The 17,080-nt window shown below is 45.4% G+C and overlaps 1 protein-coding gene across 1 annotated transcript in view; it reads right to left on the bottom strand.

Annotated features, from left to right (window-relative positions):
- Positions 1-17,080, bottom strand: part of Prep (prolyl endopeptidase) — a 95,536-nt gene that overhangs the window by 59,801 nt on the left and 18,655 nt on the right. Inside the window, exons 3-6 of the mRNA NM_011156.3 lie at positions 11,825-11,958; positions 10,159-10,289; positions 7,761-7,970; positions 5,437-5,558 (exon numbers count right to left, since the gene is read on the bottom strand). Coding sequence (NP_035286.1) covers positions 5,437-5,558; positions 7,761-7,970; positions 10,159-10,289; positions 11,825-11,958 — 597 coding nt within the window. The remainder of the gene's footprint in view (positions 1-5,436; positions 5,559-7,760; positions 7,971-10,158; positions 10,290-11,824; positions 11,959-17,080) is intronic.

Here is a 17,080-nt window from a genome sequence, read left to right as displayed (position 1 = left end):
AAACAAACAAGAGAGTCAGGGTCTGGACTTTGATGGACAGCCTAAGTCCTCCTCTACAAAGTATTACTGTTTTAAGCAGTATGATAGTAGTTATAGTAGCCTCGCTTTCTGAAAGCAATCTGACTAAAAACACTGTGTGGAAAAGAGAAGCAGTAATGCTAGTCTGACCAATTATGAAATATGTAATTCCTAAGTTTCTAGTTTTCATACCCTTTATTTTATAAGATTTTAAGTCTTGCAAACTTCCTTAAAGTCATAGTCACTTTTGTCCTTGATAAAACATTAACACAAGCAAAACCCCAAGAATGACTATAAATGAGACAGTTATGTTCTGATACTAGATCTACCTACCTTCTTCACGGTATTGGTAGGAATCAAAGTTGAAAGTCACCAGTCTTACTACTACAAAGTTTAATATGTCAATATTCTGATAGCTGTATTCTATGGTGTCCTCTGGCCTATATTTAGAGTGCTGATTTAACCCAACTAGAAAATAACTAAGGGCAAAAAGAAAGCTAGCATCTGGGGCTTGCCTTGGTTCCAGCTACTTGGAAATACTACCAATAAAATGGAGACTGAGTTGAGTGCTGTCTCACCCCTGGAGTGAGCTACCACAGCGAGGTTCACAAACAAGACCTTTCTTAAAATAAAGCATATTCATTTGCCCAGAGTAGATGAGGGCACTCAGGTGTCACCAAAGGTGGCTGATTTCAGTAGGATCACCCAGCTTCTATTTTCTCTAACAAAGACATGCCACAAACATAGGTACTCAGTGGATCACAGCTAAGGACGAGTTTATTCAACCAGATTATTGACGGGTTACCCAGTGGCTGCCACTGAACTCGATTCTAGATTACACAGAAAACCAGGGCAGGGCTTTGAGAGCTAACACTAAGCTATTTAAGACAGACAGATGCAAACAGTCAATATTGTTGATTGAACATGATGTATGATGGTCAGGGAGGAGCAACTAATGGTTAAAGCTCTGAAAGAAATGTAGATCCCAGAATGCTTTAGGAAAATGCGTCCACAATTTCTAAGGAGATGTCAGACTTCTAAAGTCAGTTGCTTAAGACTTCCCATCCTTACAACTGCTTGTGCTAGTGTAGGTATGCGGTCCCATGACCAGGGAACTGCCTAGTGTATACCCAGGCTATATGCAATGCACTCACTCTCAGCATACGTCTCAGGACGGACAGATGCCACCCTCCAGGACTAAAACACTCACGTCTTTCTGTGCTGGATGCTGGAACAGAGAACTAACTATGAGTAGAAGGAGCAGAGAAAGCGGTGACACCTGAGACTGGAGGCTAACAGAGGCAGGCAAACGGGCTTTAACAGCTTGGAGAGTTCACCACGTTCCTCGGAGGCAACCTTTACCGGATTTATTGGACTCCTTTCACAACGGCTTTGAATCATAACAGCATTACTTGGATACTGAGTCTGTTCCCAACACTCAATGGAGGAAAACTTTCAAATGCCAAACTCCATGCACATGGTGAGTTTTCAGATAGGATCATGGGTGGCAGAAGAGGCAGTGTCAGGCATACAAGCAGCCACACATACAAGCATATATGACTAACCTACATATTTGTGATAGGCATATGTCAGACCAGCCAGCATTCTCAGATAGTACAATAATACAGCCAAGCAAAACACGATTCTATTCAAATGCTATTTGATATGCTGACCTACCGGTAAGTTAGAATCAGATACAACAGAACATCCTGAGCAAAAAACCAAACCAAACCAAACTAAACCAAAACGCAATGAAACAAAAACAAAGAAAATAACCCTGTTCAAAATAATTCGGCTCTTGACAAGGGCTGGCATTTATGTCTCTAACCCATGTCTTCTTCCTCTCCTGGGACCCAAGCTTGGTCAGTCAAGAATTCCGTTTGTTTTCCTTCCTCCCTTTCTGAGTGATACACGAATCAGGTGAGGAAAGTAGTTAACCAGCCCTCCAACAGCAATATAGGCTGATCGTCTCTAATTTAAAAACCCCAAACCTGAGCTGGCAATCAGCCAGCCTGGCCAGATATGCCCACAGGTGCAAACAGTAGCAAGAATGCCATGGGGTAACCAACTACTTCTGATTGGATTTGAGGTCAACTCCTCAGGAGGAAATGTGTACCTGAGATGATACAGAACCCCAGGCTGGGGAACTCACGAGACCCACGAGGGAGCACTGCACTCCAACCTCACGGTTTTTATCTGTTTTTGTGCAGCAGACAGAAGCTAATACAAAAGGTCACACTTGATCAAAGTCCAGAGTTCAGTGGAGTGCTCAGCCACTGCCGCCCTGACACCCAGGAGAGGGGGTGGAGAGAGGAGACGCTGGAGTTGGTAGAGGACTGGACCTTAAAACAGCGCCTTTTGAACATAACAGGATCGCTGCACCCATGAGCTCTCGGCGGCACAGGAGAGAGCCACCACCCTGCCCGAGACACTACAGACAGACGACACTACAGACAGACAACTGACAGCTTCTGAGGGAGGGAAGGTTGTTTTTCTCTCAGCGGGATCTCCTAGAAGGTTGACCACACTCTGGGGGATGGTGGGTGCCACATCCATGCGTAGATGGGCAGCACAAGTCTGAACCAGTGAGCTATCTAAAACAAAAAGCAACAACAACAAAAAAAATGAGGCCACGCAGTTGGGAGGGGGTAGAAAAGGTAGAGGAAGATATGGAAGCCATTAACAGGTAAATATGACCAAAATATATATCTTGCAATGCATACGATTTTCAAAATTAATTTAAAAAATTATTTTTAATTAAACTTTTTTTATTCAAACTTTTTTTTTCTGTATTTTATTCAAACTTTTTTTTTTCTGTTTGGTTTTTTGAGACAGGGTTTCTCTGTATAGTCCTGGCTGTCCTGGAACTCACTCTGTAGACCAGGCTGGCCTCGAACTCAGAAATTCACCTGCCTCTGCCTCCCGTCAAACTTTTTAATTCAATATTTTGATCATATTCTCTCATCTCCCCCAAATCCTCCGAGATCCTTCCACCCATGTCACCAGCTTCATGCTCCGCCCCCCCCCCCACACACACACAAAAGAGAGAGAAATGGAGGCAGAAAGACTGTAGGAGCCGGAGGTGGTGGGTGATAGAACATATGAGCTCACACACTGTCACTGGACACAGGTGACACCAGACACAAACAAGGGGAAGACGGCAAAAGTCCCACCAAGAAGCTCTCTGCGACCGATACTTTCTAGGAAAGGGAAAACCAGCTCTCTCCTTTGGGGCACCCTCATTAGGTGCCTCGAATACTGCTCTACTGCTGTGAAGAGGCACTATGATCGAGGCAATTTACAGAAGGAGTATTGAACAGGCCGCCTGCCTACAGTTTCATACTGTGAGTCCATAACCATCATGGCAGGGAGAATGGAGGCGGGTGGATGGGTGGGCAGGAAGGCAGACACTAGAGCAGCAGCTAAGCGCTTATATCAGAGCCACAAGTTCGGCAAAGAGACTACAACTGGACCTGATGTGGACTTTTGAAACCTCAAAGCCCTCCCCCAGTGACACGCCTCCTCCAACACGGCCACACCTCCTTATCCTTCCCAAACAGTTTCACTAACTGGGGGCCAAACATTTAAATATATGAGCCCACGGCGGCCTCCAGACCAGCACACTGTGTATTCTAACCACACTCCAGGGCAAGCCACATGCCCAGGAGTAGTTGGCCAGCACAAAACAGACTCCATGTTTTGTGTGTGTGTGTGTGTGTGTGCACACGCGTGAATTTTTCACGTGAATCTATATGTAACATCTATAATTGCATATACAAGTATGTATTTTTAAATTACTAGCGATTGCAAGCTAATGTATGAAAATATCTTATGGCTTTATGTAATACATATTAAGATTTAAGATTAAAAAAAGACCAAAAAACTTCAAGAATAAGGTGTGACAGAGTTAAGTCCCCAGTGTAGAACTCAGCTAGCTGTCTGAGTCCTTCTCACTGTGAGGAGTTCCACAATCTTTAGTCTGCAGCACCCCCTGCTGGGAAGTTTGAATTCTTGGAGATTTTTGTTTTAAGTTTTTGGTTCACAAATGACTTTAACATATCAAAGTTTGTGGTGGGGGTGACCCATCTAACCTTGAACACAGCAATCCCTCCCCTCCACCCTGACCTTTCACCCATACTACGCAGCTGACATTTTTCTGTGACAGCTGTCCTGTGCTTAGACCCCAAAGGCCCAAGACAAAATTTCCCCAGGCACTACAGTGTGCACAGGAGGGACTGTGAACGGGAGGTGGCCTGAGGGGCCTTGGAAGGAAGGTGAGAGGGCAGCTTGAGGGATGAAGTGGTCCCCAGAGGTGACTCCCTCTGGGCCAGGAGGCATGGGGAAAGATCCCTGCTGGAAGGTATGGAGGTGTGAACCTCACAAAAATACCCCAAGGCTTGAGAACTAAGGGCGCCTTGCTGCAGAAGGATGGCACAGGGAAGCATACCACAGATGAGCAGCCGAGACAAACCAAGCCAGCAAATGGCTCTGGATGAGCTCTGCCCTCCCCCTTCTCTAATCCCTCCCTTGACATTACTGAGAAGTTACTGAGAAGCAAGAAGTGTAACCTTCCAGACCTCACCTGACACCCAAATGGTCCAGGACGGGAAAACCACGGCAAGGAAACTGCTGACTGAGAACAACTTAAAAGTACTATACATGAAGACACAGGGGCGAGCCCCTGCCACTGTTCTTGCATCCCTCCAACCAGACTGGGAAATAACAGTTTAAAATTTAAAATGTCCTTTTCCTGCCCAAGTCCTACTAGCTTTTCAGAAAAGGGGGTGTCTGGGCTCGCTATCAGGTTTCTGGCACATTCTTACCCACAGTGGGATGTTACATCCCAACTGCAATAAAAACCACCCCGCAAGTTCTTCCGTCAACAGCATTCCTGTGCACACAGACAGAAGTGTGGGGTCTTACTGGGAGATCACCTGTGTACCTTCATAGCTAACTCTGGAGACACAGAATACAACACGGCCAACCTATTTCAAGAGCATACCACTTCGGTAATTATTGTTAAAAACCGCCCCAACCAGTGTATGGATCCTTAGAAAGTGGGAAAAGATGCCTAGTGAGAAAACACGGCATGGCTGAAGCAGCAGCACAGGGCGACTCAGTCTCTCCCTCTCACCTGAGGGCAGCAGGAAACATTCTAGAAGACCACGAAACTGATCTCTGGGGTGTTCATGCTTTCATTATGTCATCATAACCATAAGCAGGTTTTGCTTTAATTAAGACTTTAATGTTGAAATTAACAGTTGAACGATTTACCATCTTCATTCTTAATTTGAATAGCAATATTTTAAAATTTTAAAATATTTTAAACTGTCATTCTAGTGCTTCTACAATCCCCCCTATTAGAAATATTTACACACGTATCCATGAGACTTGTCTTTGAGGGCAAGTATACGGTACCTCAGCTCCTCCCATCCATTTAGGCTCATCGGGGAACTCAGCACACAAAATATCTTCTGACTGATCCGTCCCCAAGACGTGGTAGCAGAGCTTTTGGTGGAGATTGGTGGATGTCTCTGTGCCTGAAGAATAGAACACACCTGCTGAAACGCAGTTGGCGACCTTAAGGAAACCTAACTCTTAGACGATGCTAAGGACACTTCAAATGTTAAGTATATGGGTTGCAGGACGCAAAGAGAAAAGACACAAAGTCAAACGTGTTCCTGAACACCAGCCAGCAAACAAGGAGAGGAATCAAGTTATCATTAGCAGCCTACAAAATGAAAAAATTCACTATAAGCCTAACAAAGTATTACAAGGTCTATAAGGAAAATTGTAAGCATCCCAAAGAAATGAAATAACTAAAAGTGGAGGTACCCCATGCCCATGGAAGGAAGGCTCAGTGCTACCAACATGTTAGCTCCTCTCAACATGACCCTTCGCCACAACGCCAGGATCCCAGGATCCTAATTATCTTAATCTGTGGATAGGGATTGTCCTGATGGGGTGTGTGTGTGTGGGGGGGGGGGGGGTTGGTTGTTGTTGTTGCTGTTTTGTCATTCTGACACAATCTAGAGTTATCTGGGGAAAGGAACCTCAGATAACTGTATAAATCTGATGATAGCATTTTCCTGATTGCTGACTGTTGTGGGAGGAACAAGCCTACTGTGTGTGCGGTGCCACCCCTGGGTAGGAGGTGGTCCTGGGTATATAAGAAAGCAAACTGAACAAGCCACAAGGAGCAAGCGAGTAAGCAGCATTCCTCCATGGTCTCTGCCTCAGTTTCTGCCTTGAGAACCTGCCCTGACTTCTGTCAGTGATGGAGTGTGACCTGGACTAGTGAGACAAATTAACCCTTTCCTCCCCAGATGCTTTTGCTCACTGTCTTTTAGCACAGCAATGGAAAGGAAAATACTCAGAGCAACGAACAACACTGAAGTGAAGAACAAGCCGGATCCTGTCTAACTTCTGTTCCCAGCAGGGACGGCAGTGTCCACCTGTCACCCGGGCACTGAGGAGCCGAGGCAATGGCAGCCAACCTAAAGTTTAGGCAGCTCTACCCGGCAAGGCTTTGTTTTAAAATAAAAGTTAAAGCTACAGGAGGGGGTGGGAAACAGAGGGTAGTGGGATACCCTAGTACAAACAGAAAAGGGCATTAAATGGGAGGAAAAGGGATTAGCTGGAGGGGAGGAAAGGGTGGGAGGTGAGGGGGGGGGAGGAGTGAGGGTTAGAGGGGAGGGGGAGGGGCAGTGAGCTGGAGGGGAAGAAAGGGCAGAGGATCACAGGCTTTGCAGGATGGTTCTAAGGGTTCTTCACCCTCAGATCTGGCAACTGTGACGCCTGGACTTCACAAATGGAGCTAAGCCCAAGAGCACACAGAATGCATGACATCACAAGCCAGCCTAAGGTAGACTACAGGCTCTGGATGACGATGGTCACTGCAGATTAGCTCATTTAAAGTTATTAATTAGTCCTCCCTCTGGTGACGACACAAAGGATATGTACTTGTTATCTTTATTGATTCTTCTGTGAACCTTAAGTTTTTAAATATTTATATTATCTTTAATTAGTTTTTATTTATTTTTTAAATTATTTAAGTTATTTATTTTTTTAAATGCTAGGCACCAGCTGCTTATCAACATAAAGCAATTCAAATATATTGCTGACTTCGAAGACTATTATGAAACTAAGCTTTATTTTCTCATTGTGAAAATGTACCAAGCTATTGGGGCAATAAATGATATATGGCAAAATGTAAAAATCACTTTATGGTGCTTAAGAACAGTCACTTTTGGGCTGGAGAGATGGCTCAGCCGTTAAAGGCTAGGCTCACAACCAAAAATATAAGAACAGTCACTTTTTTAGAAACTCTGGTAGGAAGCATAGTAAAAACTGCTTATGCGAATCACAAAACCCTCCATTAGGTCTGCGAGGCTTTTACACACTGCACCAAGAAATCAGCAAGATTACAGTTGGGAGACACTGGCCTTCCTAAACCAGTCACAGTCACTAACCAACCTGCAGCCTCAGAGTCACCACTGGTCACCTGTGCTGCATGCGAAAGATGAACACAGCCGGAACACAAAATTGTAAGTGTTATGAGATTTAAAAAAAAAAAAAAAAAAGTTTGTAACTGGGTTTATGGACAGCACTGTGTTGCAATGTGAAAAGGTTAGATATGACCAGTACGGTCATGCGCAGCACCGAATCTAGCTTCCCCTTTAGTTACAAGAAGTCAGGATCTTTAATAAAACCCAGCTTCACTGCGGCAGCCACTCACGTACCATCGCTCTTCCCGTCCTGCTGCGGGTATGAGTTATAGAACATTCCCTTCCCGTCATGCGTCCAGGCCATGCAGGTGAACTTGACTCTCTCCAGCACATCCGGGAGCTCTTTGGCACCATCGACCTTCATGAACTTGATCGTCACCCAGTCGGAGCCGCTGGCGCTCAGACCATAGGCAAAGTATTCGCCATCTTCACTGAAGGCATAACCTACGGGGCACAGGAAACGGTCACACATGGCCTTTGGATACAACTCTTACTCTTGCCTAAGGTTGTCACTCACACTCTCAAAGCTGCCTGTCATAGCATGGGGGCCAAATGTGGCGATGAGGAAATAGGAAGCTGAGAATGAGTGAACCCAGGCTCAGCTGAAGTTGAAGGAATTGCCATTAAGATGACAAACCCTTAACCTCCTTAGGCCATCCTTTCTGTCTTGATGAGAGGACGCCTTGGATTGTATGACCATTAAGAAGCTTCCGTACTGAAAGTTTTATAACTCACAGAACTCATCTGAGACGCTCAGCATATTTTATTTATACTCTAAAGTAAGTAGGTACGGGGAAATCCGCCTTTATAGTAGTGACTGGATTATGATACCCAGCATATAACAGAATTAAATTAGCTCCATTAAGTAATTTTTGGGAAGGACTCCAAAGCTTTTGAGATTACTCTTTACAGCCTCATTCTCAAAGATTAATATCCACATCATGACATCACAGGCCCAGCTAAATACAGGCTGAGGGGGCTCGCAAGAGAGCTCACCAAAAGAGACAGAGAGCAGGTCAGATTCCTAGATTCCCTGGGGACCCACCAACTCTCCCATCCCTTGGAATTGTCTTGACAAACAGTCATGCTTGGCGTTAGCTTCTGTAGTTATGATATCATGCTATCCTAGTAGAATAAGATGTAGACACCAGTGATGTCCCCGGGAAGCTTGCTAAATTTTATTGAGGATCTTAAATTTGTAGAAGCTCAATAATTACCATGGAAACTTCAATCAGTAGGAAATTCCTTACATACTAATTAATCACTTGTAAGTCCTACATAATAGCCACAATCATATGTGATTAAATATAGAGATATATAAATATTGATAAAGAAGAAGAGTCTGAGCATGAAAGGAAGAATATTCACCCTTTCCTATATAAAACACTGAAGTGTTTGCATTATTTCTATGTAAATTGAAACTTTTCAGGGAAAAATGAGATAAAGATTCCTTTGATTAAAAGCACATGTTAAGGATCACATGCCAGGTCTCATGCCACATTCACCTTTGCGGCAATCATCACCATGTTTGAGGAACCACCTAAAAATTCACTGCGCTATACCACTGTGGTGAAGGCATTAGTATGCAGCCTCCTGGATGGGTTGAAAGACAGATTTTACTGAAAACTATATGGACCCTTATATAAGATACATGACCACCACAGAACTATCGCATTAAATTCATTTTAAATTGCAGGTTCAGATTCACAGAAATACTAATATCCTCTTATCAAGACACCTGGTGCCTCACTTCCAATACATATCATCCTTTACACACTAAGCCTATTTGGGGGTGAAGAGGACCACTAAGTAACTGAGGCATAGCTAGAAATGGCAAGAAAGGCCTGCATAAAGGTCTTCCCACAGATCCAATGAAATGGGACCCTGTGATTCCCCTATGGGGCCCTGTGATTCCCCTATGGAGCAATTAACATGGCCGTTCAATTTCACAGTTCTAGAGAAGCAAACCTGCACTATGCTTTAGCATAGAACAGTGGACAATATACGAGACGCTGAGCCTTCATTAGGAAGGGCTGGCATATTAAGCAGTAATTTAACTATGTGACTACTAAACCATAGACTTTGAGAATAACTTACCTCTTCCTTACATAGAACAAATCAAGGTTTATCTTCGCTATGGTCTATGGAGGAGACGACACTGGGAGCAGGCATAATGCAGACATGGAGCAAATGCACTTAGACTCAGGTTGTACAGCAACATCTTCAGGATCAGGGTACCAAGTGGATTCTATTCCACGAGATTGAGTGCTACTGCTTTTAATTCTAACAGACTGTCAATTGCCTAGATTGTGATACTCTGACCACCCGCCTACTTATTGTTGGAAGATTCTTTGCATGGCTTAAGTTTCTTGCAAAAGGGTTTCCAGGCAGGTCTCAGAGTTTATGGGAAAGATAACGATACGACAACATCCCAGAAGTTAATTTTGGTCTAGTGTGACTTATTCTCCAGCCCTGCTCATGCCATCAGAGTGACTATTCCCATGGTCTAAATATAGTGTGCAAAGTTAGCTTTCCTACTATCATGTGCGCATCTGTTCTACAATATGGTCCACACACTGCTTGGGATCTCAAGGCTTCAGAGCTCCCAGGGAGCTGGCTGTGCAGCACCTACCTCGGAGTGCCACTGTACCATCATCCGACAGTGTGTTGGGGTCCAGGAACACTCTGGCCTCCCCCTCTAAGGAGTCTTGCACATATAACACGCGTTGGTTCTGCAAACCTGTATTGTAAAAATAAAAGTACCTGGGGACAGAAATTCCCTGGGTTTAGCGGTGGCATCTTTTATTTGTGAGAAGCATCAAACACACATAGGAGCAAACTTCACACAAGGCCAGACAGGGGAAGAAACAATGGCTAGGAACCGAACCGGAGACAGCCAGAGACAGCCAGAGGATGAGAGTGGAAATCCCTCAGCTTCCTACAGTAAAAAGGCTTTTAGTATGCAAATAGCTCATTGTAGTTTGGTGTGTGAGGTAGAGACAGACCAATAGGCTAAAAATAACACTGGCAGTCAAAGCAGAGACTGTTTCTTCTAAATGAGGAAGAAAGCAGATTTTCTACTGTAAAATTCTGGTCTGCTTCCAGGACTCTCGGCCAGGTAGGAAGGTCAGCACACTTCTGCAAAGAGAAGGGTTTGTGCAGGGCCACAAAGTCACTCTGCTCACCAAACAGGACTGGGTTCCAGTTAGACCAATGAAGGCAGGTGCTGGGCAGGGTGTGGCACACAGAGGGTAACAGTGTGAGGTGGGGAGGGTCCAAGGAAATCCAAGGTAAATGTGCATTCACAGAGACTCTTTTTTAAAAATAAAAACGAAACAGATGAACAGGAGGGCTAAATTCACAGGCTCTGCTTTGTATCCTATTCTTGAACAGAAAAAAAAAAGCTCAAAGAATAAAATATTTCAAGTAATACAAGCCAAAGATAATAAATATTACATGGAAACAAATCTTCACTGTTACTTATGAGTCACAGGCTCACCAAGTAACCACAGGTAACGAAGATTTACCGTAATCTAGTTTCACAGGCTGTATCACTGCCAAACTTCCTAACTGCCATTTGATGAATATGGTAAGCACTTAGCGGGACAAAAAATGATTCTCATGTTCAATCACTTCCTTTTAAAAACTGCTCAGTTCAAATGTGTACTTCATTTGTCTGAGACGGAGTCTCCCTATGCACCAGGCTGGCCTAGAACTAAGACAGCCACTTGTCTCTGCATCTCAAGTGCTGAGATAAAAGGCGTGCACCACACCTCACTTGTCCTTGGTATTTCAGGCATTCAGGAGAGCTGAAAAGGTGGCTCAGCGGGTGACATGTCGATTGCATGAAGTCCTGAGCTGGAATCCCCAACACTGACACAAAAGCTAGGCACCATGGCTGCCATGTCTTACCCCAAGCTCTGGTAAACTCCAGGTTCTGAGAGCGAGCCTGTCTCAAAAAACAGGGCAGAAGGAAAGTTGTGGCTTGAGCCTTTAATCCCAGCACTCAAGAAGCAGAGGCAGGTGGACATCTGTGAGTTGGAGGCCAGCCTGTGAGTTCTAGGACAGTCAGAGAGCTATGCAGAAAGACCCTGTCTCAATGAAGGGGGGTGGTGGGGAGAGATGATGATAGAGGAAGAAACCTCTGGCATGTGCATATTCTCTCTCTCTCTCTCTCTCTCTCTCTCTCTCTCACACACACACACACACACACACATACACAACATACACTTTTATCTTTTACAGAAGACATCAAGCTGGAGAGTGGAAAGCAAAGGACTACATGCAAGCCCACCTACCGCTTTCCTTTCTTGAAGTGGCAGCTGTACTTGGGGTAGTCGTACAGCTCAGTCATTCTCTCCTTGTATAAACCTCTGATTGGACATTGCTCAAGAAATGGCACAGTAATCTTGTTTTGTGCCTCCACGAAAGCCTGCAGAGAATTAAAAAGGACAAAAGGCAAGTCAAATACAAAACTCCCCCCGTGAAGCATCACTCTTTAGCACGAATCAACAGAAGCATAGTTTGGAAAATTGAGTGTGACGACAGCTCCTGTCTGTAATTCCAACAGTCAGGAGGCTGAGGCAGGAGGACCACAGTGACTTCAAAGCTAGCACACACGCATGTGCGTGCCCATCCCACAGCACCTGTGTGGATGGCAGGGGACAATTTGTAGATGTTTCTTTCCTTCCATCACATGGGTCCCAAGGATGGGACTCAGATCATCAGGGTTAACTGAACCATCTCTGCAGCCCAAGCAGATTCTCTCAGGAAGCCACTGTTACATATAAGAAAGCTGCACACTGATGTAGTCGGAAAAGCTATCCAACATTATACAGCGAGGGAGTGGATCTGGCTTCTGAATCTACATTCCTAGCAAACACACTGTACCACACTACTCAGTCATATCCCATCAGTGATACATATTTATAAATCCCCAAAGGGCCAGCTTCAAGCCCCAGGTCAAATGTAGGAGAAAACACTTAGGCATTATTTCAATGACCTTCCTTCCTCATGGTATCTAAAACCTACCGCTATGTCGGCTCCAACCAAGAACTTCACTAAAATGTGTAACTGAAGTGGCAGGGACTAAGAATGCCAACAATCACATTTTTTAAATTGAATTTATGTTTATTTTATATACATTGATGTTTTGCCTGCATGTATGCCTGTATGGAGGTGTCAGAGTTTGGAGTCTCAGACAATCGTGAGCTGCCACGTGGGTACTAGGAGAGCATTCAGTGCTGTTAACCGCTGAGCCATCTCTCCAGCCCCACAATCATGGTTTAAAAGGGAGCACAGGAAATCAGGAGACCTTGGGGTTAAGGCAGGAGTAGGACCCCATTCTTACAGCCGGTTGTGTCCTGTAATGCAGAGTTACGGGTTTTAGCTACATACACTGATTGTCTAGAAGCCTGGGTTTCACTGTGACGTCTTCCTACACGCACACAGTACACTCTGACCTGGTCACTGAGCGCCCTCTCCTTCTCTGGGGAGGTGGTTTTGAACACTGCACAAGCCTGGCCTCTGTAACTCATGTCTGCGTGTTGTTAGGAATGAAGCAGGGGTAGCGGTACTGGCACCATATTCAGTGGGTCTCATCAGATGCCTACAGACAGATAAGCTGCAGGGGGGTGGGTAAGAGGGGGCAGGAAGTAGCTGAGCACACAATGTGCCACATGGCACAACCCCGCATCACCTGCAGTCCACTTCTAGGTGCCACCCAAGCTACTAGGCCCATCCAGGCTCTGCTATATTAAGCAGAGAGAACCCTGGGTTCTCCTCTGAGAAGCCACAGCCCTGCTATGGAGAACCACAATCTCATGCTGTGGGGAAAACAGCGCCAAACTCATTAATGTTTATGACTTTAAAGGAGAAGGATGCCGCAAATGGATAGAGCGATTAGCAAGGTTTATGCAACTCAAGAAACATGATTCAAACAGGTAATAAAACTTCAGTTCCTCAAAATATGTCTCTCGGCTGTTTATTGCTACAGATGCCATTTCAATCCCAAGCTCTGTTCAGCTCTGGGCTACAGAATCAAACCCTGCTTCAAAAAAACCTGATTTTGCCCTGCTCTGTTTTTGGAAGGCCCTTGAACTTTGAGGTATTTATGTGTATATACATATTCATCTATGTGGGTATACATATTCATATATGTAAATAAGTAGGTGTGCTGTGTGTGTGTGGATACACATACTACTTACAGTACATGTGTTGTGCAAAAGGTTCGCCCTACAGGGAATCCCTTTAAACAGAAAGGTAAAATTCTTCAGGAAGTCCCTGAAAATGACAAGATTCACTAGGCTCCTCCCTGCCAGATAAGCAAAGCCAAGCATCTTAGAGGAGCCCAGCTGCCAAAACGTAAGACCAGCCAGGCAATGGAAGTGTACACCTTTAATTGCAGCACACCAAAGAAGAGGCAGGCAGACCTTTACAGAGCTAATTCCAGGACAGCCAGGGCTCCACACAGAGAAACTCTGTCAAAACAAAACAAAACAAAACAAAACAAAACAAAACAAAACAAAACAAAACAAAACGACTCAAGATAAACTGAGCTGCAAAGACTCTAAGCCCAGACAAGCTGGTTTCTGGGAAGAAGCAGAAACCAGCCAAGGTACTTGGAAGAGCTTTAGACCACTGAGGCACCTGGAAAGGACACGCTCCAACCTACTGAGCTGTGTGCAATGAGCTCCAGGTCCCCAACTTTCTGAGCTGTCACCCATGCTGGGGAGAGCTTTGGTGATGCAGCTGTCTCTGAGATATTTCTGCTCCTGTAACACCAATGAAAGGAACCTTGGTGGTATCCATACTTGGTTGTGAGTTCCCTATCTGGAGTAAGTAGCCATGTATGTTGGCTTTGTAGAGCCCAGAGGTCAACCCTGGGTGTCTTCCTCAATTGTTCTCCATCTCGTTTTGAGACAGGGTCTCTCACTGAGCTTGGAGCATGCTGTTCAGCTATACTAACTAGCCAGGCAGGCCCAGAGATAATTCTGCTTTTGCCTCCCCAGTGCTGGGATTCCTGGTATGAGCAGCCATGTCCGGCCTTTTTATATAGGTGATGGACACCTGAACTCATGGCTGTGTGGCAAGACTTTATCACTCCAGTTCCTAGAGTTTTCATATTTTTCAAGGGTTGGAGGCAGAGGGCTAGGGGGACATGGCTCACTGGTAGAGCACTTGTGTTTGCATTTGAGACCCTGGGTTTGATCCCCAGTCCTTCAAGGAAAGACAAAAAGGAAAGAGGGGAGGGGAGATTTGGGAAAGGAAGAAAGGTAAAGGAGTGAACTGGAGACGGGGAGAGGGCCTCAGGACTGCGATGGCCAGAATAGTGACTATGTGGCCCTGTATAGTTTGCTGACCCCATTTGACCTCACTGAGAGTACGAAGGCAGAAACTGCTTGTGGCTTCTAGATATACAATCCACACAGTAGCAGCAGTTTAGAGATCAGAGTGTGTCCAAGAGCGTGATCTAACTTTAATATGGAAAAGAGCACCGTGCTTGCTTCAAAGACAGGGAGACAGAAGCATGTGGTGTTAAAGTCACCTGATAAAGTGACAAAGTGACACACAGTGGATACGGAGATGACAGAGAAGGAATAGGTGGTCCGAGTCACCTGTGAGACTGTCCGCCATCCATATGGCTTTCTGCAAGGTCTAGCATGTACTAGCACACATCTTGCCATTGTGAAGGCACAGGTCACATGACCGAGGCAAACTTTTTGCCACCACGGGATACACATTCTACTGGGGACAGATGCAAAACAAACCCTAGAGCTGTGCAGTCTGCAGCTCTAAGAACACACAGAGGCCATTCACAAAGCGAGGCTACTATCAAAGGAGCAGCCACAGAGCTGCTGGCTACTAGCTAGTTTAGTCTGTATAAGACAAGGGCTGAAACTGAAAATGTAGAAAGCTCTACCACGATCTGACACTGCTATGATGTCCTTCTCATATATTGCAACTAAACCAACGCTGGTTTGGAAATGTACAAACAAGGCAATTGTCACAGAACTCGAAGACAAAGAAGGCATTTACTGACTCAAGTGGCCAAGCATGGAAGAAGGTCTTGCTGAAGGAGAGAAATGTCCTCAGTGGAGGTCCGGAAGCTGGGGAGGGGCCAGGCAACGTAGGGCATAGATGTAGGCAACAGAAGAGCTTGTCAGGTACAGGGAAGAGAAGGTCAACAGGCTGAGAATGAGCAGGAGATGAGGCACCAACTGCAGATACAGGGCCGGGTGCCCAGGAAGCGAATACAAAGGTTCACAGGAAATGTTATCATTTTTAAAGCTCACCCTTGGGTAGAGAACACACCATGGTATGCAAAAGTGGAGAAAGAGCCACTCAGGCAACCAAGGCAGTGGCCCAGGTTAGACACAAAGCCAAGCAGAACAGCTGGACTCTGAGGAATGGAAGCAGGCATGGCTCGGGAGTGGACATAGAGAATGGGCACAGTGCACATCAGTCTGCAGTGCTGATGGCAATGTTCTGGAGGGTCTTGCCAAGATAATCTAAGAAAGAAAACCTAAGTGGGGCTCCCAGCAAGCTGAGGGTCCCGGCTGGTGCCTGCTTCCACCAGGGGGCGCTTCTTTCTGCACATCCCAGTGTCAGGCTGCAGGGAGTTGAGAGCTGTGGCTGCCCAACAGACTGCTGGGCTCAGTTCTTTAGCTTCCTCTGCTTCTCTGACCTGTCCTGCACCCTCGGCCATAAGGACCACAGCAGACGCACCCCACTGTGAAATACTCTGGCTTTCCCCCATATAAAAGTGTCACACAAGTGTTACCTGAGGCTAGGCAGAATCATGCAACAGGGAATTTTAAGTAACTCCAGTCTTGTCATCTGTTACATTTGTCACAAAGGCTAGTCCACTAATGTAAGTAGAGTGATGTTTAAAAACTGAAGTCGTCCACATCAAACGCTGAGATGCAGAACCGAACAGTGTCCAAATGTTAACGCTGCCATGCCTCTTCTTCAAGTCAGGGAAAGCCGTTTCATGGGGCCAGTGAAGGGCTCTGTGAACGCTTCCCTGGGATGCCCTTGGCTATCTTAATTACACATACTAACTAGGTGGTACAAATATAATAGTTCTGGCTTCTTGACCTAAAGATAGAAACCTATTTGGGGGAAGAGAAGCCAGGGGTAAGGATACGGGGAGGAAAACAGTAACTCTACAAGGGCCATAGGGAGACGTGACTGGGTAAAGGGAGTTCAAATTCTGTGCCTCTCAAGGAGCGTTTAAGTCAGCGAGACAGAGACAGAGACAGCAGGCCGGGTAGAGAACAGGCAGGTGGGTCTCTGAACCTTAGTCTGCAGATCAATACAGTAAACACATCGTTCTCCTCAAAGTCAGGACAGTCTCTGCACATCTTACTTGCTTTGTTATTACAATATTTAAAAACAGAGCTGAGAGAGGCTAGGGACAGTGGCACACCTGTAATGACAGTCCATGGGAAGCAGAGGTGGACATCACGGTTCCAGAGCTCTGCCACACACATTGTGACTACAGTTAATACTACGCCGGGCTCATACACCCTCGTTTGTGGTACGGCCTGGGA

This window comes from Mus musculus, chromosome 10 (assembly GCF_000001635.26).
Source record: "Mus musculus strain C57BL/6J chromosome 10, GRCm38.p6 C57BL/6J".
Lineage (NCBI taxonomy): Eukaryota > Metazoa > Chordata > Mammalia > Rodentia > Muridae > Mus > Mus musculus.
The sequence above is the reverse complement of the archived record's forward strand: the minus strand, read 5'-3'. Positions and strand labels throughout refer to the sequence as shown.